Here is a 23047-nt window from a genome sequence, read left to right as displayed (position 1 = left end):
TGGGTCTGTTCTGGAAATCACCTTTTGTTTCATTATGTCTTTAGATCTCTTGTCCCAGCAGATTGAGAGCAGACTTAGCCCAACCATTTAGGGGGGGGCTTAGGAGAAGACCAAAAGAAGTCTATTTGTTTCCTCTGCATTTTAAGAAGGGGCTTGAGACCCTGCTCATGTGGCATTAAAAGGTATCATAAGCTGAAATATTCCAGCTTTGGAAACAGCACATGAGTGTAAGGTTGGATGAAATGGCTGGGCTCCTTGTTTGACATGGAGTGACCAAGTGTAACTCAGGGCTAATTCTCTGAGGGTGGAAGTAGCCTTGGCTACAGTTTCTGCAGAAGTGCCTAAAGGGTTTTGATAAGCTGAGCGTCTCAAGCCCAGTTCTGGTTTCAGAGCATGATGAAGAATTTGAATTTATGGCCCAAGTAACTGCACTGAATAGTATTACAAAAAAAGTTTTAGTATTACAAAACCTGATTTTGGTAAGTACAGTAATAATATGCTCACTAATGAAATGAGGATTATGTCAGCATTGTTCACAGGTGCCATTTTTAATATTTGTTGTTTTTTCATCCATTTCTATGAAAGGCAAGATAATAATAGAATGTTCTTTTAAACCTGTGGAAAACACAGCAGTGCTGAAATGGTCTTGGCTGCACAGTCATTGCACTTTGAAAGTGGTGTAGCCATCCTGTCAAGCCTTCAGAAGACACATCTGGGCATCAGTCTTCTGCATAACAGCTGTTTTTGTCATCATCTCTGCCTTGTTCTCTGTTTAGGATCCCAGCAGTCCCCATGGGCAGGAACAGCTCTGTTACTCGTTCTGTATGGGGCAGAGGCTCAGGAACTTCAGTGCTTTGTCAAAGAGCTGGAAACTTGGTGCTGATGTGTGGTGGAATCACCATAAGGACCCTTTTGTCTACCTCTGAGCTGACTTTTGTGGAGGGAGGATTGGCAAGTGTGTCCCATTGGTAGCTCCATGGCAGCTGCACAGGGAGGGCCCTCAGGTGGTGCTGCAGTCTGCTTACACCTGGGCTCTGTGCTGGAGGCCAGGCTGCAGCTTGAGACAACTGCAGAAAATCAAACTGCATTTCAGGCAGCCTGCACAGGCGTTTGCATCCTCCTCACAGCCATGGAGCCTTGCAGTTTGTGCTGGGACAGACCTTGAAGGATTGTGCTCTCAGGCTCAGGTTCCCTTGTCTGAGCACCCTGTGTTCTGGTGATGGGGGAGATTTATTTCTCCTTATCTGTACTGCAGACTTCTCTCTTTTAACCTTCATGTTAGGGCTAGTGGGAAAAATAGTACCATCAGATCAGTGGGCCATTCCTGTCCACGTGAGCAGGATGGATCTGGCACTTGTGGAAGCAGTAAATCAGGTTGACTTGGCTGATAATACTGGGGGGAAAAGACCTGGCATTCAGGAACATATCCAGGTGATAAAAGGTGCACCTTTAGTATATGACCCAAGGTATTGCCTGTCACCACTGCTGTTGCCTGTGGTGTAAGTAGGTACAACCTTCAACCTTGCTCTTCAGCAGTATAGGCTGGTCCTGGTTGTGGTCACTTTGAAATGTTTAAATGGTTTTGAAACTAGTCTTGTTTAATAGGCCCTTGAAACTAAACCCAAAACTCAGGTGAACATATGGCCATGCCCATTTCTACATCCAGGTAATAACTTGTGAGAAGAGCTTTTACAACACTTTGGAAAAGTACTTAAAAGCTTTGGCTTATTAAATAATTGTAACTCCCCCTTGCTAAGGATTTTTGCGGGACTTTGTACTTTCTTTCCATCTCTCCCTTCCTCTCACATAGCCCTGTAGAAAGCAGCCCCCTCTCCTGTTTTGCTGTGCATTGTCAGCCCAGTCTCTCTGGACACAGCACGTTCCACCTGATAGATATGTGAATGTACATATTGGATGGCAAAAACCCTACTGCAGCAAACTGCTTCCTTGGTGCCGGATTCCCGTGGGACTTTCACAGAGCCCTGTGTCCCTGACTGACTCGTGTGGCTTTTTTGTAAGCAAAGATCCTTGCCACTCCCAGCTTTCCTCTTTTGCCCTCCCTGCTAAGATCGTTTTCTTTCAGTGACCAAAGGGATGGCTGTTTTTGTTAAAACTTCAGGCCAAAACCAGAGAACATACAGCAATGCCTTCTGTTGGTTTCTAAGGGAGAATCGTGCACCTGTAAAATCAGCTTATCATGTGCAGATACCCCTGAAGGTGATGAGATGCTTTAATTACATTTGGAGTACTAGCTCTCTTTGGTGCTTTGAAGCAGGTTCCCAAAGAGAGATACTTAATCAAATTTATGTTTATTTCAGGCTTACCCTCTCTAGATCCATCCAACAGCTCTACAACTTCTTCTTCAGGTCCTTTGACAGGCTTTTCAGCAAACATACAAGGAGCACGGGTTTACCTTCAAGGGCCAGCGCCTGTTGGGACTCCCAGCTTTAACAGACAGCATTTTTCACCACATCCTTGGACAAGCGCAACAAATTCATGTAGGAACTTCATGGGTCTGTCTTAGTTAACTATAAATTCATAGCTATTGTCTTTAGTAGATTTGTAACTTGAGGGGAAATTACCCAGTGATGCACAAAATGCTTTCCGATTGCTTTTAGCAGCTGTGAGGATGGTGTGGAAATCCCAAGCTGTACTATTCTGTGTTTTTTCCCATGTAAAATGCCACTAGTTTGGGGTTGAAGGCATATTTGGGCAAAAAAAATCAGACATTGTAGGCTCTAAGAGTCGAGGGCATGAAGCTGTGGGGGAGTGGAGGTGATTATACCAAACTAAAGATTCCCCTCTAAGTAGTATGACTGTAATATTAGGTGAAAATGTCATATTTGCCATAGTTTGAAGTTATCTTTGCCTTTTTTTTGTCATTTTTTGGGGGGGTTTGTTTGTTTTGTTTTCTTTTACTTTTCTTAATTTTTCTTTTTTAACTTGATTCTGGAATTATATCATGTTACTTAAAATGTTCCAAAGTCTTTAAGGATCATCTGAGGTAACAGTGGGTCTTCTTCCTCATGGGAAGAACATGGAAGTAGCTTTACAGAAAATATGGGCTTTTGATTCAGAATTATAAGTGAAGAGGCTTTTCATGTCACTGCATGCAACTTCATTGCCACTCTGAGCTTAAGAACCAAAACATTTGAATGAGTGATCAAAGGAAGTTGGATTTCTCAAGAGGAATCAGTGACACTTCTGAAGGTGGTGGGATTTATGCTATTAAGTTACACATGTGGGTTTGAGAAGCTGTCTCATTTCTCTTCTGCTGGAAGTGGTGGATACCAAAACAAACTGTTTAGACACTTAGGGTATTTTGGCTGATGTTCTCACCTCTTCCTGAAACTCTTCCATGTTTCTTATTCTTTCTTGTCATTAATTTAGATGTACTGCTCTGTCATGAGAATATCCCATGATTCTGATGGCTGAAAGCATTTGTGTTATAAAGCTGAATTTAGAGTTAAGATTTCTACGTAAAGCTTGAAGAGTGCTTGTCAAAAAAGACTAAAACCTTTTTATCATTTCCTTTGAGATAATACTGGGGGATAGAGCGGGTAGCATTTATTCTTGCTAGCATCTGTGCTTTCTGTGTAATTAAGCAAGAGACATAATTCTTTTCAGCAGGTGAATCTCCTATTCCATCAGTTTCCTCAGGATCATCTTCACCCCTTTCAGCTGCTTCTGCACCTTCTAACCTGGGCCAGCCTAAAGTGGGCAACACCAACCAGGATCGCAAGGTTCCCCCTCCCATCGGGACTGAAAGGCTCGCCAGGATCCGGCAGGGAGGAGCTGTCACTCCTACACCCTTGGGAACCAACTTCACAGCTCCCGTGGGTCACAGTGGTATTTGGTCCTTTGGAGTTAACAGTGTATCTGGTAGGTCTCTTGTACGGCCTGGAGTTGTTTAAAGAAACTTAGAGGGTCTTTTGCAAGTCCTACACTTGAAACCTGGGAAGTTGTGGCTATGTCTCAGGGCAGGTTGGATGGAGCTTTGAGCAACCTGGTCTAGTGGGAGGTGTCCCTGCCCATGGCAGAGGGATGGGACTAGGTGGTCTTTTAAGGTCCCTTCCAACCCAAACTAGTCTGGGTTTCCATGAGAAGAAAGCTGGGAAGAGGGATGAAGATCCACAGTCTGTAATCAGCTTTGGTGTGTTACATCCTGAGGGGAAGCCTGGTGTCAGTGGGAGAGTGCTGTGTCAATGTGCTTTTGTCTCCCAGTGGTGGTGGTTTACAGCCAGCCTAGGTTATCTGCCAGCATACACTTGTAAACCTTGAGAACACCTCTGAAATGTCACATTGAGTCTGTTGAATGATACAGAATTTAAAAAGTAAACAACTTTTATCTGTTAAAGGGGGTTGTGTCCTAGTCTGACCCTTGGCTAAAAGGCCAGCTGTCTCCATTCAAGTAGTTTCTACACAGGTTTCCATTAACATTTAAAAATGTGATTTGTGGTGCAGCTGGTGCATCCAGAAATACATAGCTGTGTATGCTGATTTCCTCATGACTCTTGAGTATGGGGTAACTTCTGTTCCAGGCAGTCCTCCTTTCAAAAGAATGACTTCGAAAGTTTTGCATTCAGTTCCCTGATAGTTTATGGCTTTTGGGGAAGGGAGAAGCTGCAGCATTTGAGATGTGAAGTGTTTCTACTGGTGTCTTTAAAGACAAATGTTTAATAGTCCTATATTTTTCAGTGAATGCTTCCCTAATTTGATTAACTTAAGTGTCTTGGCATTAGCTGTGGTTTTTCAAAAAAAAGTGTGTATGTGCCCACAGACAATACTTGGAGGTTTATTGAATCTTAGTTGTTTGCAGTTAGTAACTTGTAGTTACTAGCTCTGTCACCATTACCTCCACACTTGTCTGAAGGATCAAGATAAAGGTACCTGCAGATGACATGTGGCTGAACTTCCCTGGCCTCACCAGTCTCTGTTCTTCCCCTTTTTTTGCCTCTTTCATAAGTGGAACTTTTTTCTGTGTTCCTTTGGTATATGAGAGGATGGGGAAACTGGAGGAAAAGGAATGTGTACATGTACCCAGCCTTATATAGTGCTTCCTGCTGCAGCTTCCCTGGGAGAGGCTTTGATGCTGCACGGAAGACTTGTGTCCTTGCATGGTCTGTGATGGGTTTTCAGCCTAAAACTGTCTTTGCCCAGAGCAGAGCCCTAAGATACCTCTGTGGCTGTGAGATTTTGGGAGCCTTTGGATGTATGTAGGTGTGTGCAGCTGCTGAATTCTACTCCAGGATATTTTCAATAAATTGTAACCAGCCATTTTCAATCTCCTTGTTTCCAGAAGGCTTGTCAGGTTGGTCTCAGCCTGTCATGGGAAATCATCCAATGCATCAGCAGCTCTCAGACCCAGGCACTTTTTCTCAGCATCAGCCAATGGAGAGAGATGATTCTGGAATAGTGGCTCCCTCAAATATTTTCCATCAACCTATGCCAAATAGTTTTGTGGATTTTTCTAAAGTAAGTCAAAGAGGGTTTAGTCTACAAAAGGGCTTTCTAAATTGTATCTCCTGTTCTGCTTCTTTATGCTGTATGTGTGCATGTCTTCTACCATTGCTTGCTGCACCTAGACCCCAGCTTCCTTTCATCCCAGTGCTGACTGGGAAAGGTGCCCAAGCCTGGTGGCTTGTCATTAAAAGAAAACCAGAATTTACAGATTGCAGATGTTCTTTCATCAAGAAGCTGAATGCCTCAGTCTCTCTCCAGTGTTTCCTTTGTCTCAGTTGCTCAGGAAGGTTTCACAAGGTTTGCACAGCTCTTGAGGCTGATCAAAGATTTGTTTAATGCTTTCAGGATTGCAATGTTTTCATCTCATTCAATCAAACTTCATTTCAGTGCTTTCAGATTTCATGCCTATGATTATCCCATGCCTTTCTTAAGGGGAGGGGGCAGGATGAGGGGACCACTTGTCTGTGCCTTGTATGTCAATGCTGCCAAATACCTTTAAGCAGATAGATGCAGCCAACCATACTCAGGTCAGCCACCTCCAGAGGAGTGTCCAGGGTGATGTGCACAGCAGCAGACCTGCTTACAGCATGTTTCAGAAGTAGCTGTATCATGTGCTTTTGGGATCTCCTAAATTTCAGAGCAGCAGTCATTCAGACATGGCAAAGAAATCTCTGATTTCAAAAAGCTACTCAGAAACTTGCTCTTTTTGAACTGGAACACCATTTTAGATGGCCCTTAGTAATTTACAGAAAATCTTCTAGTTGGAATCTTGAAGGCTCAAGCTGTACACAGCCCCTGGCTGCAGTCCTGCCTGCACTGGGGTTATCACATGCTGCAGAGGTGAGCAGAGGGAACACTGACATCACGTTTACAACTGCAGTGTCTGGCTTCATGGAGGTCATCTGAAAGTGCTTTGCAGAGATTGCTGCTGGCGAGATGGGTAAAAAAAATGGGTAAACTGACTTGAATCTCCAATTCTGAAAAGTCACTGTGCTCCATACTCTGCCAGTCTCTGCGGGGGTGCCCTGTTTCCTTACAGTGCTGAAATACTTGGCAGCAGGGGAACATTACACAGAGGTGTGAGCTGCCTCTGTCACCTTGACAGATGTGGTGCTACAGTCATCCTTCACAACCACAGCCTTCTTCACCAGTGATGCTTTTTCTCACTCCCTCAGGGTCTCCCAATTTCCATGTATGGTGGCACCCTTATACCCTCGCACCCCCAGCTCGCGGATGGCCCAGGAGGCCCCCTCTTCAATGGGCTCCATACTCCAGATCCTGCCTGGAATCCCATGATCAAAGTGGTCCAGAACTCAACAGAATGTACTGATGCTCAGCAGGTAGTGTGGCTGCCTTTTTTCCACCTTTGCTTACTTAGATTTTTTTGCTGTACTGTGCTTTGGTTTGGTTTTCTTCATTTTTGGATAGGTGGCACATTTTTCACTTCTTTGATAGAACTGAGATTGTTTGCATGACTTTTCCCCCATAGTGTGTGTGTGTGTGTGTGTGTTTATAAAAATACATGGTGCTATCCAGACTAAGCCTTCCAGGTAAGGTAACTAGCTTTTCAAGACTGTTTAGCCAGGTAATCAACTTTGTTATAAATGAGAGGGTTAATATCCATACTCAGCATCTTGCAGGTTGTCAGTCAGACCTTGGCCAGAGCTGAAGAGGGCTCCCAGCCTTTGGACAGTCTGGTTTGATTTCTAGAGGCAAGCCTTAAGCTTACCCTCTAGTGGTTAAATGCTCTGTTAAAGGAACTTTTATTTGTTTTCATAATAGCCTTGTCTTTTTATTTCTTGCTGTAGATTTGGCCTGGCACCTGGGCACCTCACATTGGAAACATGCATCTCAAGTACGTCAACTGATTTAAGGGGGTCTATCCTTTTTTAGCCTTGTTTGGGAATCTTTGTGGTCCTGAAGAACCTTGGGGATTTTTTTAAATGTGCCTAACTAAACGAATTTTCTGTGGGCTGGAACAATGGAAACTTGATTGCCCGTTGTATAAGAACAAATTGATTTAGCTATACAAACTGATTCTGTTCACCAGTTAGTTTAGCCATTTGGAACTTAAAAATCAGACTAAACTCTTGCTTTTGGCTAAACAGTACTGAACGCTCCTTGTATGCAGCAGAGAACTAGAGCTGATTACATGATTTCAACCTTTTAGGGTGGTAATTACATGTATAATTGTTTACATACTTAAAAGGAAAAGCTGAGTAAATTTCATGTCATATAGTGGCTCTCCTTTATGTAGCCTGTATTAATGTGAAATATTTACCTAAACATTCAATAAAAGGCGAACAGTATTTATAGGTTGTGTGTGAGAATTTTGAAAGAGGCTGTATCTTGGCATCAGCAGCTGCTTCTGTGCCCTGTGATCACATTATTATGTGTTCAGTGTCACATAATTAGCATGTGGATGCAGTCAGGGTTTGGGGAAGGGTTTTGATCCACAGGTGATTGCAGTATAAGCTCTCCTGAGTCCCTCCCCCTGCCAGTTGTTAGCCTTTTATTTTTTTTGTGTGTGTGAATATACCTGTGCATTATTTTTTCCTTCTGGGTTAGTTCTGCTGCTTCTAGCTTTCTGTTTCTCTGGGTGGGATGCCTGAGAGATCAGAGAATGTTCAGGGGCTGGAAGTAAGGGCTGGGTTAACAACATGGCAGTTGATGGCATCTTAATTTGCAGAAGGCAATCAGGCATCTTGCAGGTAAATACAGGGTTTCTTCACCTGACTCGCTGTGACCAGGTGCCTAGAAGGAGATCTTAGGAAAGCAGTGACCACATCCCAGTAGAGAAAAATTTAATATATTCAGTGTTAAGCTTCTTGTAACCTTTTAAATCTGGTAAGAGCTCCTCAAGTCCTTCCTGTGAGGGAGAAGGGGATTTTTTTCATGCTGCTTAAGGTGAATGTCCATTCTCTACCCTGGTGAAGAAGTTCTTGGTCCATTTCTTAAGCAGGTAACTACAGTGCATGTAGTGTCCAATCTAATGGACCACTTCTGGTGGTTTCTCAGACCAGATGCAGGCTTCCTCCACTTACTCCAGATACATCCTTACATGCAGCAGCAGAGTTTCCCCAGGAAAAGCAGGAGGAAGGGGTGCTGAAAACCCAAAGTGAACAAGCAGTATGCAAGTATTGCAGGCAAAATAAACCTCAGAAATGGTACTGGATGATATATTCAGGTATTTTTCCTAGTATTTGAGGAGGAAATGCAAAAATCATTGGACTGTTGCTGATAGACCCAACGCCAACAGAGAAAACACTCGTGTCATCAGTAATTGTGTTGAAAACATGGGATTGTAAGGCAATAGTGTTTGTGCTTGGGGTGAGTCCAAGGGGGAGGGACCTAAGGCCCCACCCACAGAGGCTCCATGGCCACAGCAGGCACCACCAGCTCCTCCTGCCCCATCCCGGGGGCCCAACATCCCCCCATGCCAGAGGGCTACAGCTCTACGCCAGGTGGCACCATCTACTCCACCACACCAGGGGGTAAGAACCAGCAATGGGACAGGGTTGTCCCTTGAACAGAACGGTGGCCTCAGCTGCCCCATCCCTGCCTGATGGAAGCAGCTCCATCCTTCTGGGGCTCTCCAGTTTGCAGCTTGGTTCTTGGGGACACGGGCAGCTGCTCTGGGCAACAGATCCAGGCAGGCCCACAGTAGGGTAGCTGTGCTGGCAGCCCAGAGGTGGAGGGGAACAGGGACCCCCAAACCTTTGTAGGAAGATCCTGATAGAAGTTAGGGCCACTGCTGTCCTGTGGTGCCAGGGGGGAGGAGACAGAGGTTGGGGTGTGGGCTCTGCAGTGCTGCTGGGGGGGAGCTGAGTGCAGCACTTGCCTCAGGGGGATGGGTCATGCCTGGGCACTGCTGGCTGGACCTGAGGGAGGCTCAGGACAAAGTCTGCTCCCACCAGTCCTGAGGAAAGGTACTGGGTGGCACAGCTCCCTCCAGAGTGTCCCAAGGCTGCCCTTTTGTCCCCCTTCTGACTCCCCGCAGAGCCCCTGGTTTGGCTGTTGAGTAGATCCTTTCTTTGCTGTCTGTGCTCAGGGCAGTGTGTGTGTTCTGTCCTGAGCTGGGTACGTTTCAGTTGAGCTGCAGGCTCCATTGTGTGCCCTGATAAGCTTATCTGGGGCTGGGAGCTGGGTGCTGGCGCAGGGTGTGTGATGTGGTTGGGGTGCCAGAAAGGGCCCAGCCTGGCCAGGTGCTCTGGGCCCAGCACTGCTGGGCTGTGGGGCAGCTGGGCAGGGGGACAGGCCTGGGCTGGGGCAGGGCAGAAATGTCTGGTGCAGCCTTGGAGGTTGGTTGCTGGGGTGCAGGGGGGGACAGAACTTGGCCCTGGGTGGACACTGGGCTGACCTACCAGAGGTGTCCCTGGAACCTCTGGCACCTTGTCCTGCAAGGCACAGCAGGGTGGCCCACTGGCTGAGCTGATGGGGATGGGTCCCCAGGTACAGCTCACCATGGTGCCAACAGAGGGGTCACCCAGCCTTGAGTGTTAAGATAGCTGCAGGGAGCACCCCTGTGCCAGCCACCTCTGGGCAGGGTGTGCTGGAGACCTGCCCAGCCACTGGGCTCAGGCTGTGCCCAGGGCTGGCCCTGCCTTCCAGGCAGCACCCAGGGGCACCCGTGTGGAGGACAGAGCCTCCATGCTGTGCCCTGGCAGAGCTCCAGGAGCCTCAGAGGGAGAGGAACAGCATGGGGAAGAGCTGCTGGGCAGGGTAGGTGTCAGTCTGCCACGTGGGAAGCCCCACGGGGGCTCCAGAGCCAGGTGTGTTGCTGAGCCTGTCCAAGCACTGGGTCTCCCCCCCTGCTCCAGGCCCTGGCAGTGGTGCTTGGAGGAGGGGGCAGGCAGGCAGTGCCTGACAGCTCCCTGCTTTTGCCAGGTACCCGCATCATCTACGACCGCAAGTTCCTGCTGGAGTGCAAGAATTCGCCCGTGGCCAGGACCCCTCCCTGCTGCCTGCCCCAGATCCCCGGTGTCACATCCCTGGCCCAGTCCAGCCTCGTCAAGCTGGAGGAGCTCAAGGAGCAGAATGAGAGTGAAGAAGCCATGCCAGGTGAGCAGCCCAGGCACGCAGCCCTTGGCACCTGACTGCCCAGAAGGGCGAGGGGAGATTCCTGCTCGGCCCCAGTTCCAGCTTCGTTTGCCTGCACACTTCTCCAAAGGCAGGTCCCCTCCTAACCTTGGCCCTGTGTCCCTCCATACCCTTGCAGATCAAGACCAGTTTGAGATGGACATCTGAGTTTCCAGGTCCCCGTCTCCAGGCCATGACTGGGCCTGTTCCTGGGCCTCGTGGAGGTGCTGGCATCATGACCAGCTGGCTGCAGCCCTCTCTGATGCTGGGGATGGATGTGTGACACCTCAGGCTCTAGCACAACTGGCTGGTGCAATTGCCTAGGAGCTCATGCTTGATCAATAAACACCATGAAACCTGAGCTGACCTGGTGCATCTCTGTGTTGGGGCTAACCTGGGGAGTGAAAAGGAGCTGAGCACCACCAGGAGCCCTTTGGGAGTACTGAGGATCGTTTCCTCTTGCACTGAGACCCTGCAGGATGGGGGTGGTGAATGCCAGGGCCTCAGCATCTGCTCCCACGCTCCGAGGGCCACAGTGCAGCCTGTCCCAGCTGTGGTGGGGACAGCTGTGAGGTCTTCCTGCAGGGGTGGTGGGGAGCAGCACAGTGCTGTCTACTTGATGTCCAGGGTAAATATCTACACCCTGGGCTTACGTGGCCTGATTGTCATCACTAGCACTATGATGACAATCTCACACTCTCCTCCTATGAGGAGAGGCTGAGGGAGCTGGGGGTGTTGAGGCTGGAGAAGAGGAGGCTCAGGGGAGACCTCATCACTCTCTCCAACTCCCTGAAAGGAGGTTGGAGCCAGGGGGGGGTTGGGCTCTTTTCCCAGGCAACTCTCAGCAAGACAAGAGGGCACAAGAGGTCTCAAGTTGTGCCAGGGGAGGTTTAGGTTGGACATTAGAAAGAATTTCTTTCTGGAGAGGGTGATCAGGCATTGGAATGGGCTGCCCAGGGAAGGGGTGGATTCTCCATCCCTGGAGATATTTCAAAAGAGCCTGGATGTGGCACTCAGTGCCATGGGCTGGGAACTGCAGCGGGAGTGGATCAAGGGTTGGACTTGATGATCTCTGAGGTCCCTTCCAACCCAGCCAGTTCTATGATTCTATGTTTCTCTGTCCCCAGCCACCCAGGTCTCTTGGGTCTGAGCTGTGCCAAGATGGGCAGGAGCCCAGATGGAAGAATAGGCTGTAGCTGCAACCCAAACCCTGGCCATGCCAGGCAGGCCTGGTCTAGCTGCAGGCCAGCTTCCCCAGCCAGCCCAGAACTCAAGCAGCCATGTGTCTGCTGCTGGGGTTCACCCCACAGTCAGTGAAAGGCAAGGCTGGGGGTAGCAGGCATTGCCAACCAGTACAGCACATGCAATGCTGCTCAGCCCCACTGGGTGAGGCTGGGGTGCTGCACTTTCCCTTCATCTCTTGTGGGCTGGGAACACCCTGCCCAGGCAAGAGCCTCTTGGTCAAGCCTGAAACCAGCTGCCTCCTGCTGCTTCAGAGAACCAGAACCCACCTGCTGCCAGAACCCCAGGGCAGGCTATGGCCAGGGGCAGGTTAGTGCTGTTTATTAAACATCATGTAGTGAATCGCCACTAAAATGTTACAGTGATTAAAATCTCATTTTCCTGGGCGAGGACTGGGAGGCAGAGGGGGTTCCCTTCTGCTGGTGGCCCTGGGTAAGGTGCTCACAGTCTGCAGCCCTGCCCCTAACATCAGGAATCCTTCTGGCCGTCCTGGGGCTCAGCGCTGCCATCTTCTGTCTCCGCAGGCAGCTCCGCAGCAGGCAGGCTCCTGGTCTCAGCAATCAGACGCTTGACACCCACCAGCCACTGGCTCACCTCGTTCACATGATCCACCATGAGAGAGCGGTGGATCTCATCAGCTGCATCCCAGTGCTGCTGCTGAAGCTCTGCCAAGAAAGGGGAAGCTGTCAGGGGCATGGGGTCAGCCTTCCCGGGAAGCTGTCAGAGCCATGGGGTCAGCCTTCCCAGAGGTGCCCCCTGCCCTGGGCCCTGGTGCTTGCCCCTCACCTTGCACCAGGAGGCTCATCCCCTTTCTCACCGGGGCTGACAGCTTTCCCTGAGCCCATGCATCCTCCAGCACAGTCAGCCGCCGCCCGATGTCATCACACACTTGTTTCTGGAAGCAGAGAGGAGCTGGAGGGGGGACCCGTGTCCCACCAGCTCCGAGGAACCCCCGGGGCAGCCCCCGCCTGTCCACGGTGCGTGGGGCAGGGCTGAGGGAGGGGGGTCCGGGGCCTCACCGACACCGAGGGGCGGCAGGAGTCGAGGGCTTCTCTGAGCGGGCCGAGGACGGCGTGGGCAGGCAGGCTGCACTCCTCCGGGCAGGCTGCAGCGCTCGGCCCCCTGCTCTCTGCCCGCGGGGCAGGGCTGATGGACCCCAAGGGGGGTGGTCCCAGCGCCCGGGGAGGAGGCGCTGGGCTGGAAGCGGAGGCAGAAGGGGCAACGGCCGGGTCTGGAGGAGCACCTGCAGGGAAGAGGCAGCACACAGAGCCCCGTCAGCACAGCACAGCCCGCAGCCGGGAGCTGAAAACTCATCGCCCTCATCGAACCGGCCCAGTAGGAAGCGGGGGTCCCCAGCCCCCTGCCCGTGCTGCCCCAGGGCTGGCACTGCCCGGCATCAGCACCTCAGAGCCAGGAGCAGGGACAGGTGCCACCAGCACCGCTCCTCCACCGCCAAGGAGCAGAAGGAACCAGGCCCCACACCGAGCCAGGCGTGGAATTCCCACCGCATCCAAGCGGACAGAAGGACCAGGACAGGGAATGGAATGGGAGAGGCCCCTGCGGAGCCTCAGGCCTGGGGACAGCGCTGGAGCCCGGCTCCGCGGGAGCAACCCCGGCTGGGCGGGTGGAATCCGGGTGGGTGAACCGGGGGCTTCGCGGGTGCTGACCTGGGGGGGCCCCCGTGGGCGGCGGGGGGGCTCGGCGGGTGAGCGGGATTCGCTTGGGATCCCCGGCCTGCGCCTGCAGCCCGTAGGAAAACTGGGGAGGGTCGTTCCAGCCACGCTCCTGGTTCCCTGCGGCAGCAAAGGGCACAATGAGAACCGGGGAGAACCACGGGCACCCGCCCCTGCCCGAGGATGGCCGCCTCCTCCCCACACACGGTCTGTCCGGGACTCCCCACACCGGACACGACCCCCCTGAGCCTCCCAAGCCTCCCCCCACCGGGACAGGGACCCGGGCCCGCCCCCTCCCCACCCGGTTACGGCTTCCCCGGGGTGTCCCACACCGAGCCCCCACCCCACCATGATCCGCTCTCCCGGGGCTCCCCCCAGGAGCCTCATCCAAGGTCCCCCCGCACCGGAAGCTCCCACGGCGCCCCCTCACCCGGCTTCACGTAGAGCTCCGCCATCCCGCCACGTCACGCCGGGCCCGGCCCCTTCCGCCCGTGGGGGACGGGACGCGGCGGGGGGGGCGGGGGAGCCCCGGGTCCCGCCCCGCCGGGGGACGGGACGGGGGGCGGGGGGCGGGGCGGGGGCCTCTGGCTTGTGGCCCCCGCCCCGTCCCCCGTCCCGGGCTGCTATGGAGTGTGGAGGAGAGCCCGCCGGAGCCGGAAGGTCTCCAGGAAGGAGAAGAGGCCCCGCTTGCGGGCTCCAGCCCCCGCTGCTCCGCCGCTGCCCACGCTCGCCTTCGCCCCCCCGACGGCAGCATCCCCCGAGGCGGCCGCCCCGGCCCGGCCCCGGCCCGGCGATGCCTTTGCCTTAGCCCCCGGTGCAGCGGCCACCAGGCACTTCTGGTACTGCACCTGTGGGGACAGAGCGTGGCCGTGGGGTAGCACCGCCTCTGGGGTCAGACACAGCCTGGCACGGCCGTGGGGTGCGACATGACACCGTGTGGCCGTGGGGGTGAATCGCAACGTGGAACGGCCACGGGGTAGGGACACGACACAGCAAGGCCGTGGGGCTGGGCACAGCATGGCATTTCCACGGTGTCAGATGCAAGGCGGGGTGCTCGGGGGGTCACGTACAACAGGAAGGGGTCGTGGGGTGACACGCGACACGGCATCACCGTGGGGGTCAGACACAGTGAGGTGGGCACAACACACAACCCAGCACAGCACGCCCGGGGGTCGGACACGGTACCGTGGGATCAACTCCCTCCAGCCCCCGCCGCCATCCCCAGGGCCAGGTGTCCTACCCAGGCCCCTCTCCCGTCCCCAGCCCTCGCCTTCTGTGGGGAAGCTGGGGGACACCAGGAGGAGCCCAGCTCCCGCTCACCATGCAGGCTGCCTGCACCGCTTCCGAGATGGTGCCGGCGTCTGGCTCGCACCAGAAGGCGGTGCACTGGAAGTGCCGGCCCGTGTCCACGATGAGGGCGAAAGTGTGGGCATCCCGGCCCACCCCCAGGAACGTCACGTACCGCACCTGGCACTCCCAAATGTGTGCCACCTCCTCGTCATCCTGCGGGGACCCCACGGGCCCATCCATCCCCGGCCACCCTGCCACCCCAACCAGTTCCCCCCTGCTGGCAAACCCAGGTCCCCACGGCGGGTGCCTGTTCCAGCTCAGTGAGAGCAGGGGACTCTGTCCCCCCTCCCCCCATTCCTCTCCCCACCTGCGCAGGCTGCACCCTCATGGCCGTGTCAGAGACACGGATAAGGGAGGGCATCCAGTGCTCCCGCCCAGGGCCCTGCGTCAGCTTCTCGATGGCCTCATTCAGCACATCCATCCCTGGGGAGCAGAAGATCCCATCCCATCAACCCCTGCCCCCCAGGCAGGGACCACCTGGCGGCTGCCGGGCCACTCGGTGTTGGTGGGCTCTCAGGTGGCCCTGTGTGGCCAGCACTTACCCATGGCCCTGGGCACGGGCAGGCTGCCAATGTACAGCGCCTCGTATGTCTGCATGGACTGCCTCACTGCTTCCAAAACATCCACTGCCAGGGAAGGAGAGGTGGGAGTGGTCTCCATGTCCCCCCCTTGTCCCCAGAGACCCCGGGGTCACAGCCAGGCAGGCCAAAGGGCTCTGGCTACTGACTGGGCAGGGGGAGCAGCCCGTAGGAATGTGGGGACAGTACCTTGCAGTGGCAGGTCCTCGCTGGGGATGGGCTCCAGCACAGTGTCCCGTGACGTCCTGCTGCTCGCTATGGCTCGCTCAGCCATGATCTGTAAGAGACAGGCAGCCCTGTGCCTCCCCTCGCCCCCCAGGCCCCCGCCCCATGCCCACACTGCCCAGAACCCCTGCGTCCCACCTTGGAGCACATCTCGTGCAGGGCCTTGGCGATGCCCTTGGCGGGCACATTGCAGTGGAAGACGTGACACTTGAGGACGCAGGTGTCCTTGTCACTGGCCACAAAGGCGAAGTCTCTGTAAGGCCAGGAAGAGCCCGATGTGAGGTGGCAGGAGCAGCCCCCGTTCCCCAGGCTGCCCACCAGCCCCTCGCTCCCTTACCTGTCCCTGCAGCCACGGTGGCAGTAAGGGAGGGAGGAGGGGGGACATGTTAACTGCTGGAGTGCTTTCTCCCCACAGCAGGCAGAGCCAGCCCCCAGCCCCAGGCTCTGCCCCAGCCCCGGCACCTGCCATGGTTGCAGCCAACACCCCAGACACGGATGTTGAGAATGGGCTGGTGGTGGATGAGGCTGCGGTCAAGGGGATCCACCAGGCTCATGGTGTCCTTCTTCAGGATCATCACCAGGTCCTGGCCCTGCAGAGAGTCAGCAGCTCCCTCAGCCTCGCAGATGTCCTGGGTACCCTCAGCACCCAATCTACATGTAAGGACACCCCTGTCCCTGCAGCTGGCTCAGACCCAAGTGTGGGGACAGTCCTGTCACACCCAACAGCCCTCCCCAGGTACCATTACTGTCTGTGGGTCCAGGCACACCTGGCACAGCCCCCAAAGGACAGGCCTCTGGGACTCACCTGCCTCACACTGCGGAACACCACACGGATGGGCTGTGTGGAGAGACTGGACCCTGCCACTGGCACTGCCTCCCACCCCAAGCATGCTACCCCTTGGTGGGGACAGCCAGCATCAGCAGTGGCCCCAGGGTGGGAGCGTGTCTGGCAGCACTGTCCCAGGCTCTCACCTCACCCCAGTTCTCCACAGAGCCCTGGCCCTTGCTGTTGGAGAGCTGCTGGATGCAGTTGTTGACAGCGATGCTGCTCTTGCCAGGTGCCAGGTCCTCCTCGGGGATCTCCACCCAGCCCAGTGAGCGCACAGCAAAGCACTGAGAAGACACACGTGGGGTTTCAGCACCTGGCCAGGACCACCATTCCCACCCCACACCCCTCACCGTGCTCAGCCCCAGCCCACCCATGCTGGAGCTGCCACGGAGCCCCTGGGTGCAGTACCTTGGATCCAGGCTCTCCACTCTGCTGGAAGTCCTCTCCGTGCCAGGGCAGCGAGGTCCTGCAGCAGGAAGGGGCAGGTGAGGGGACAGTTCCCACTCGTCAGCATGGACCTGGGGCACTCAGAGAAGTGCCAGGATGCTCTGGCACTGGCAGACCCCCATGCCACCAGCTGGGAAGCGTCCCATCGGGATGACCAGGACTGGGGTCCTGCTGACTCCAGTGTGTGAGGCTGCTTTGGTGATGGGGGGCATTTGGGTCAACAGTGCCCCAGAAGCCAGCAGAGCACAGGGGCAGCCCTACCTCCGAGACAGTGAAGCCATGGGGCTGGGAATGGGCCTGTCTTTTCCCGAGTGCTTCACCGTGGTGGCCTGGAAGTCCTGAGAGAAAGAGGAGAGAGGTAAGGGCAGCAAGAGAGGCTATCAGGAAGTACCAGGCAGCAGCTCTCCCTCCCAGGACAGCAGTGCCTCAGCTTGTGGCATCTCATGTAGCCAGGATGAGGCCAACATGGGACCTGCTTGGAGCCTTTCAGGGGGCTTAAGCCTGGACAGGAATGAGCTGAGCAGGACTTTGGGGTGACAGAGCCAGGCCTGCTCCAAGGGGAGTCCAGACCAGGCTTCTGAAAGGGAGTGGGAACCAACACCAGCCCTCAGCCCCCTCGCCCCCTACCATTCCTTGGAGTGCCTCCTCTCCATCAGCCTCCAGGTACCCTCCTGGGCTGGTGGTGCACGTGGGGTGCTGCCACTGAGTCGTGCCCGTTGGCACGTGCCAGTAGTAGGTGCCCAGAGAGTCATGGATTTTCCTCCAGCCCGGGGGGAGGTCAGGGTCTGTCTCCAGGCTCTGGTCACTCCAGAGGTTGTCTGTGCAGAGGGAGAGTGTGAGGCAAGAGGCAGGGGGGTCCCCCAGCTGCACTGCACCCTGAGAACAAAGCAGCTCCATCCAGCAGGGAAAGGGTCCTGCAGTGGCCTCTGGAGACCCGCACGGGTGCGCAGGCTCGGCGTGAGGCCAGAGAGGCTGCGTTGGTGGCAAACCCAGGGCACTGCAAGTGATCGGCCCCGGCAGCGGCCCCTGACTGGCGCCTGGAGGGATGGGGTGACCCCGGCAGGGACACGGAGTGCGGGCAGCCAGAGCCTGCTGGGAAAGGAGCCTTGCGGGGTGGGGCTGCCAGCACAGAGCTCCCGCTGCCAGAATGCGGTCCCCAGCCCTCTGCCAACACCCCGGAGTGCCCAGGAGCAGCTCAGTCCCAGGCTGGCCGGGGAAGGAGGACTGGGGACTGACTTCTGGTGCCTGCAGGAGGGAAGCACCCTTGGAGGACTGCAGCTCCCTTCCTCCCCGCGGGCCACGATCCGGACAGCCCCCGGGAACGCAGCCCCACATGCACAGGGCTCGGGGCACCCCGGTGGGTGCTGCCCCCTAAGGATGATCCCGGGGAGGGGGCCGGCGGTCCGGGCCGTAACCTCGGGCCGCAGCGGGGCCCCTGCAGCACCGCGGACAGCGCCGAGACCGCCGCTCCCTCCCTCCCGCCGACCCGGCCCGGAACGCGCCCTCGGACCCAGCCCCACTCCTCTTCCCCGGGTTCGGCCTCGGCCCGGAACTCGCCTCTGGACCCAGCTCCCGGCCCGGCCTCGGCCCGGAACCCGCCCCCGGACCCAGTTCTCGGGGACCCAGCCCGGGGCCAGGCCTCGCCTTCCCCCCCCCGGCTCCGGCCCCGTTCCCGGCCCCCGCCCTGCCCGGTCTGGTCCGCGGCCCCGCAGCGCTGCCCCGCTCGCTGTCCCTGCTGACCGTCGCAGTTGACGAGGACGATGGCCAGCATGTAGTCCTTGCCCAGCATGGCCCCGGCGCGGCCACCCCGGCCCGGACCCAGTGACGGCTGCGGAGGGAGGGGCGGGGCCCGGCCGGGGCGGAGCGGGACCGGGGGGAGGTACCGGGGAGTGGGGGGTGCGGAGAGGCCTTAGGGCACCGGGGGGTCTGGGGCTGGGGCGGGAGGAGAAGGGAAGGCTGGGTGGCCGGAGGGGTGATGGTGTCCTTCGGTTTGTCAGGGGAGCAAATGGGGCATTGGGGGGCAGGACAGGAGGTTTCTGACTGCGGTACCGGGTTCGTGCCAGCCCCTTGTGCCCTTCTATCCCTTCCCTTCCCCTTCACGCACCCTTAGCCTGCCTCCCATCCCCTCCCTTCCGCCACAGATCACCCTTACTCCTCTCCATCCACGCCTATTCCGTGCTCGTTCACTTCCATGCGTGCTCAGGTCCTCCCATTTCCTTCCGCCTGCGGTCCTGCCTCTTTTCCTCAGCACGGAATGTGCACGCCGGTCACCTTCCACCTCACCGGAGCCTGGGAGCTTTGCATCTCCCGTGTGAGGCTTCTGCACCGTGTTACATCCCACAGCGTGGGCATGGGCAGAGTTTCCCAGAGATGGGGGTCGACCCAGAGAGATGCAGCCTGGCCCCCCTTGCTTTCCAAGCCCCTTCAGAGAGGAGCCTTGGTGTGGCTAGATCCATTCCTTCTCAATTAATCTCTTTTAACAACCCATTTTGGAGATTAAGTTCAGGAATTCTCTGCTCGGTACTCTAAGACTAGGATTAGTACCCAGGAGGTTTGTACAAAACAGAACTTTACTTCAAGTGAGGAAGGTTGTACTCAGCCCTGGTGAGGCCACAGCTTGAGTCCTGTGTCCAGTTCTGGGCCCCTCAGCTCAGGAAGGAAACTGAGGTGCTGGAGCAGGTCCAGAGAAGAGCAAGGAGGCTGTGAAGGGATCCAGCACAAGTCCTGTGAGGAAGGGCTGAGGGAGCTGGGGGTGTTGAGGCTGGAGAAGAGGAGGCTCAGGGGAGACCTCATCACTCTCTCCAACTCCCTGAAAGGAGGTTGGAGCCAGGGGGGGGTTGGGCTCTTTTCCCAGGCAACTCTCAGCAAGACAAGAGGGTACAAGAGGTCTCAAGTTGTGCCAGGGGAGGTTTAGGTTGGACATTAGAAAGAATTTCTTTCTGGAGAGGGTGATCAGCCATTGGAATGGGCTGCCCAGGGAAGGGGTGGATTCTCCATCCCTGGAGATATTTCAAAAGAGCCTGGATGTGGCACTCAGTGCCATGGGCTGGGAACCACGGGGGGAGTGGAGCAAGGGTTGGACTTGATGATCTCTGAGGTCCCTTCCAACCCAGCCCATTCTATGATTCTATGATTCTGTGGAGGTTATAATGTGTGTAAAAACCACACCACAATATTACTCTCAAATCAACAGATTACAACGAGCAGAATTAGAAATGATGGTGCTTTCAAAGCAATGGATTTCAACTTAGCAAAACTTGAGGAAATTGTCAAAACAACAGGTTACAAGTAACAAAACTTAACAATGCAACCGGTTGCAAAACTTTAAAAAGTTAGAATCTATGTTACCCTTATGTGCCCAGATGAGATTAGAAGCAGGGAGAGCGAGATAAAGAAAAAAGGGGAGCTAGAAAAGATATCACCACCCTTGGATCAAGACATGATCCTGTTAGGAAGCTGTGGTCCTTGGATGGCAGGCATTTTGAGTGTGCCTTTTTGATGCTATCTGGCTCCCACCTTTTTGGGGAGGCTTGGCATATTTTGCACAGACTCGGTGTTGAATTTTGGAGTGTTCTAGGAATTAGTCACTTGGGCCTCTCCAGATGGGATAACTGGGCACTATCCCTTATTTCTGTGTGTGCTCCCTCTCCAGTGTCCTCACAGGGGGCACACACCAGATGTCACTCTGCCTGCCCAGGGGACAGCTTGCCTGTCCCTGTCCCTTACCGAGTGAGGACAGTGTCCTGCCTATCCCAGTGGCCACCAAAGAGGGCTCCCCCTGCCAAGACAGGATCCAGTTTATCAGGATGACCACTGAGGGAGGGGATGCTCTTGGGAGACAAGAGTCCAGGAAGCCTCCACCTGACCACAGTGCCCATCCTGCCAGGGTGGCTTTTTTAAGACAATTATTCCTTTAGGGACTCTAAAACTGTGTCCCAGGTGGACCAGGCATGTACAGGACAGGCAAGAAGACCTTGGACAAGGTTTCCCCAGGTGCTTTTCTGCAGACCCAGGGATGGGCCGTGTCCTGGTTCCCACAGGTCACCAATCACAGCTACTGCTAAAGCAAAATCCATTCACCCATGGCTGGAAGTGCTGGGTTGCTGCCTCAGTTGTCTGTCATATCATAAATCCTGATTTTTTTTAATGCCTGTGTGTAACCCTACAATTGGGGTGTCCCTTTCAGAGGTCTGTGGTGTTACTTTAATGTCTGGGCTTTTTCTTGGCTGGAGAGTGTGAGGACAAGTGTGTTCCTCTGTCAAATAAACACAGTCCCACTGCTAAGCAAAGAAGGGGCAAGTGCTTAGCATTGGAAAAAAGAAATATTTTGGGATATCAGTGTAATGGAAAAAGAGGGCTGCTGTCTCTGAGGGGTCTGAACAAGTCTGTGAAGTGGGTTATTGCTTAGCTTTAGGTACTCCTTGGGAATATGGCAAATGAGGCCAAATGAGCAGGACCTGGGACTGCCAGGTTGCTGCAGCTGCCTCATCATCTTCCTCATTCTGATTATTTAAATTATCAACATTTTTATTCCTGGGTCCTGACTGAAAAGTGGTTGTGTTTTTTTGAGTTTTATAAGTAAGAAGTCTTAACCTAACATTTTCTTAAGCTGGATTTTAGTCTGCCTGATACTACTTGATGTTTTTGCATGCAGTAAGAAAAACCAAGGCATTTTATTCCCCAAAGCTGTTCACAAAAGCTGTTCCTTGGTTGCTTCTGTCCTGCATAACACATACAGGTCTGTTTACAAATTCATTAAGGGTTCTGGCTCTGTATTGCCAATTCCTTCACTTGTTATAAAATCCTTTAACTTCAGCTATTCTTAAGAGTTTATTTTGGTTTGTGGCTGCTGAAGTAAGGAGTTTAAATAAAGTGGCCAGCACCAACAGTTAATGCAGCATCTCTGAAACTGCCAGTGAGCCTAAATTAGGTTGTCAGAGCCAACATTCCTATCTAGTGAGCTTATTAAAATCTTAATAACTTTTAAAATTGGACTCTGAGTAACAAAACATTGTCACTCTGCATTAGATTTTTCAGTAGACAGGTCCATTAAACTACCTCTGGCCACCTTCCTCTTCTCTTTGTCAGAGACTGCCCAAAGAAGACTTTTTAGAAATCCAATGAGTGCCTGTAATACTGGAGCATCATAAATCAGCTGTTGGAGTACACTCAGCTCCTCCAAAGAAATTCTGCTGTCTTAGGAAAATAGTCTGCTTTTCTTTGGGTTGTCTTGCTGATGGTGTTTGGGTTTCTGTGCCTGAGAGGAAGGTAGTTAGCTTTAATGAGGCAAAGGAGGGGAAAACAGCTATAGTGCATGTTGGAGGAAAATTAGGGAGGAAATTGTAGATTACTCATAATAATCAACTGAAGTTTGAATGTTAGGGTTTGCAGGAAAACATCTGTCATCATTATTACTATGTATGAGACCAAATCCATTTGCAGAGAGGAGCAAGTCATTAGACAGAACTAGGACAAGTCAAAGCCTTTTTTTAAAAAAAACTCCTGGCAATTCTTTTCTTTCAAGAAGGGTGATTAGTGGCATTTTTAATATTATGGTTTTAGTGCTTTCTGAAAGCAAATTGAAAAAAAAAACAACAAGCAAGCATGGTCATATGTGACAACAGTGACTGAAATGAGCCCTTCTGCTCTAATATCCTGTGGTCTTTGCCTTGTGAATCACTCTGCAAAGTGGATTCTAGCAAATCATCCAGGGTTTGGTGGTTTTTTTTGCACAGCGATTAATACCTAAAGCAAATGCAAAAGGTGGGATAAGTATAGCAGAGGTAACACAGATGTCTGAGTCTTGATTGTAAGCAATGTCTTAGAATGCAATTGTCAGTTCCTCTGTGAGAAGAGAACCATGGAAATGTGACTTGGGAGTATAGGAGGCAGACAAAAATATGGCAAAATAAACATGCCTGGCCTCAAGTCATCATCAAAGACTATGAAGTATATATCAGTCTTAATGAGAATTACTGTTCTGCTCTGCTCAGTCAGTGTTACCAAACTCACTGAGCTATTTTCAGACAGTTTTTTGTTTGGGTTTTTTTTGTTTGTTTGTTTTTTTGGTGGCGGTGTTTTTTGTTTTTTGGTTTTTTTCCTCCTTTGTGCAAAAGTGTGACCTTGATTTGGGGTCTCTTGAGCAAACACAAGTTTTAGCT

At 53.6% G+C, this 23047-nt stretch overlaps 3 protein-coding genes across 27 annotated transcripts in view; 1 reads left to right on the top strand and 2 right to left on the bottom strand.

The window, feature by feature from the left end:
* Positions 1–10903, top strand: part of ANKHD1 (ankyrin repeat and KH domain containing 1) — a 112798-nt gene extending 101895 nt beyond the window's left edge. For 4 of the 21 annotated variants that reach the window (XM_071759034.1, XM_071759021.1, XM_071759033.1 and 1 more), the window contains 6 exons: positions 2319–2513; positions 3628–3882; positions 5300–5475; positions 6639–6803; positions 10351–10524; positions 10682–10903. In XM_071759034.1, the coding sequence (XP_071615135.1) occupies positions 2319–2513; positions 3628–3882; positions 5300–5475; positions 6639–6803; positions 10351–10524; positions 10682–10825 (1109 nt within the window). In that variant the 3' untranslated portion in view covers positions 10826–10903. Of the gene's footprint in view, positions 1–2318; positions 2514–3627; positions 3883–5299; positions 5476–6638; positions 6804–7271; positions 7347–10350; positions 10525–10681 lie in introns of those variants that run through there. The other 17 variants (XM_071759026.1, XM_071759025.1, XM_071759024.1 and 14 more) reach the window with 17 other exon arrangements.
* Positions 10904–12089: 1186 nt separating this feature from the next.
* On the bottom strand, positions 12090–14009 carry SRA1 (steroid receptor RNA activator 1). Its single transcript, XM_071758817.1, has 5 exons — positions 13888–14009; positions 13452–13577; positions 12804–13027; positions 12571–12679; positions 12090–12449 (listed from the first exon to the last, which is right to left on the bottom strand). The coding sequence occupies exons 1-5, from the start codon at positions 13910–13912 to the stop codon at positions 12253–12255; spliced, it is 681 nt and encodes a 226-aa protein (XP_071614918.1). The 5' UTR covers positions 13913–14009; the 3' UTR covers positions 12090–12252.
* Positions 14010–14080: 71 nt separating this feature from the next.
* On the bottom strand, positions 14081–19097 carry APBB3 (amyloid beta precursor protein binding family B member 3). 5 transcript variants are annotated; one of them, XM_071758816.1, is made up of 12 exons: positions 18627–19091; positions 17514–17704; positions 17148–17224; positions 16848–16905; positions 16583–16723; positions 16071–16200; positions 15749–15888; positions 15575–15662; positions 15350–15433; positions 15115–15230; positions 14778–14960; positions 14081–14305 (listed from the first exon to the last, which is right to left on the bottom strand). In XM_071758816.1, the coding sequence occupies exons 1-12, from the start codon at positions 18673–18675 to the stop codon at positions 14081–14083; spliced, it is 1482 nt and encodes a 493-aa protein (XP_071614917.1). In that variant the 5' UTR covers positions 18676–19091. The 5 variants fall into 5 exon arrangements, with proteins under 5 accessions (XP_071614917.1, XP_071614915.1, XP_071614913.1 ...); XM_071758814.1 differs by lacking the exons at positions 15749–15888; positions 16071–16200 and having other exon boundaries at positions 15350–15475; positions 18627–19097; XM_071758812.1 differs by lacking the exons at positions 15749–15888; positions 16071–16200; positions 18627–19091 and having other exon boundaries at positions 15350–15475; positions 17514–18538.
* Between the last annotated feature and the right edge of the window lie 3950 nt (positions 19098–23047).

The sequence above is a fragment of the Heliangelus exortis genome, chromosome 15 (assembly GCF_036169615.1).
Source record: "Heliangelus exortis chromosome 15, bHelExo1.hap1, whole genome shotgun sequence".
Classification (NCBI taxonomy): Eukaryota; Metazoa; Chordata; class Aves; order Apodiformes; family Trochilidae; genus Heliangelus; species Heliangelus exortis.
The sequence above is the reverse complement of the archived record's forward strand: the minus strand, read 5'-3'. Positions and strand labels throughout refer to the sequence as shown.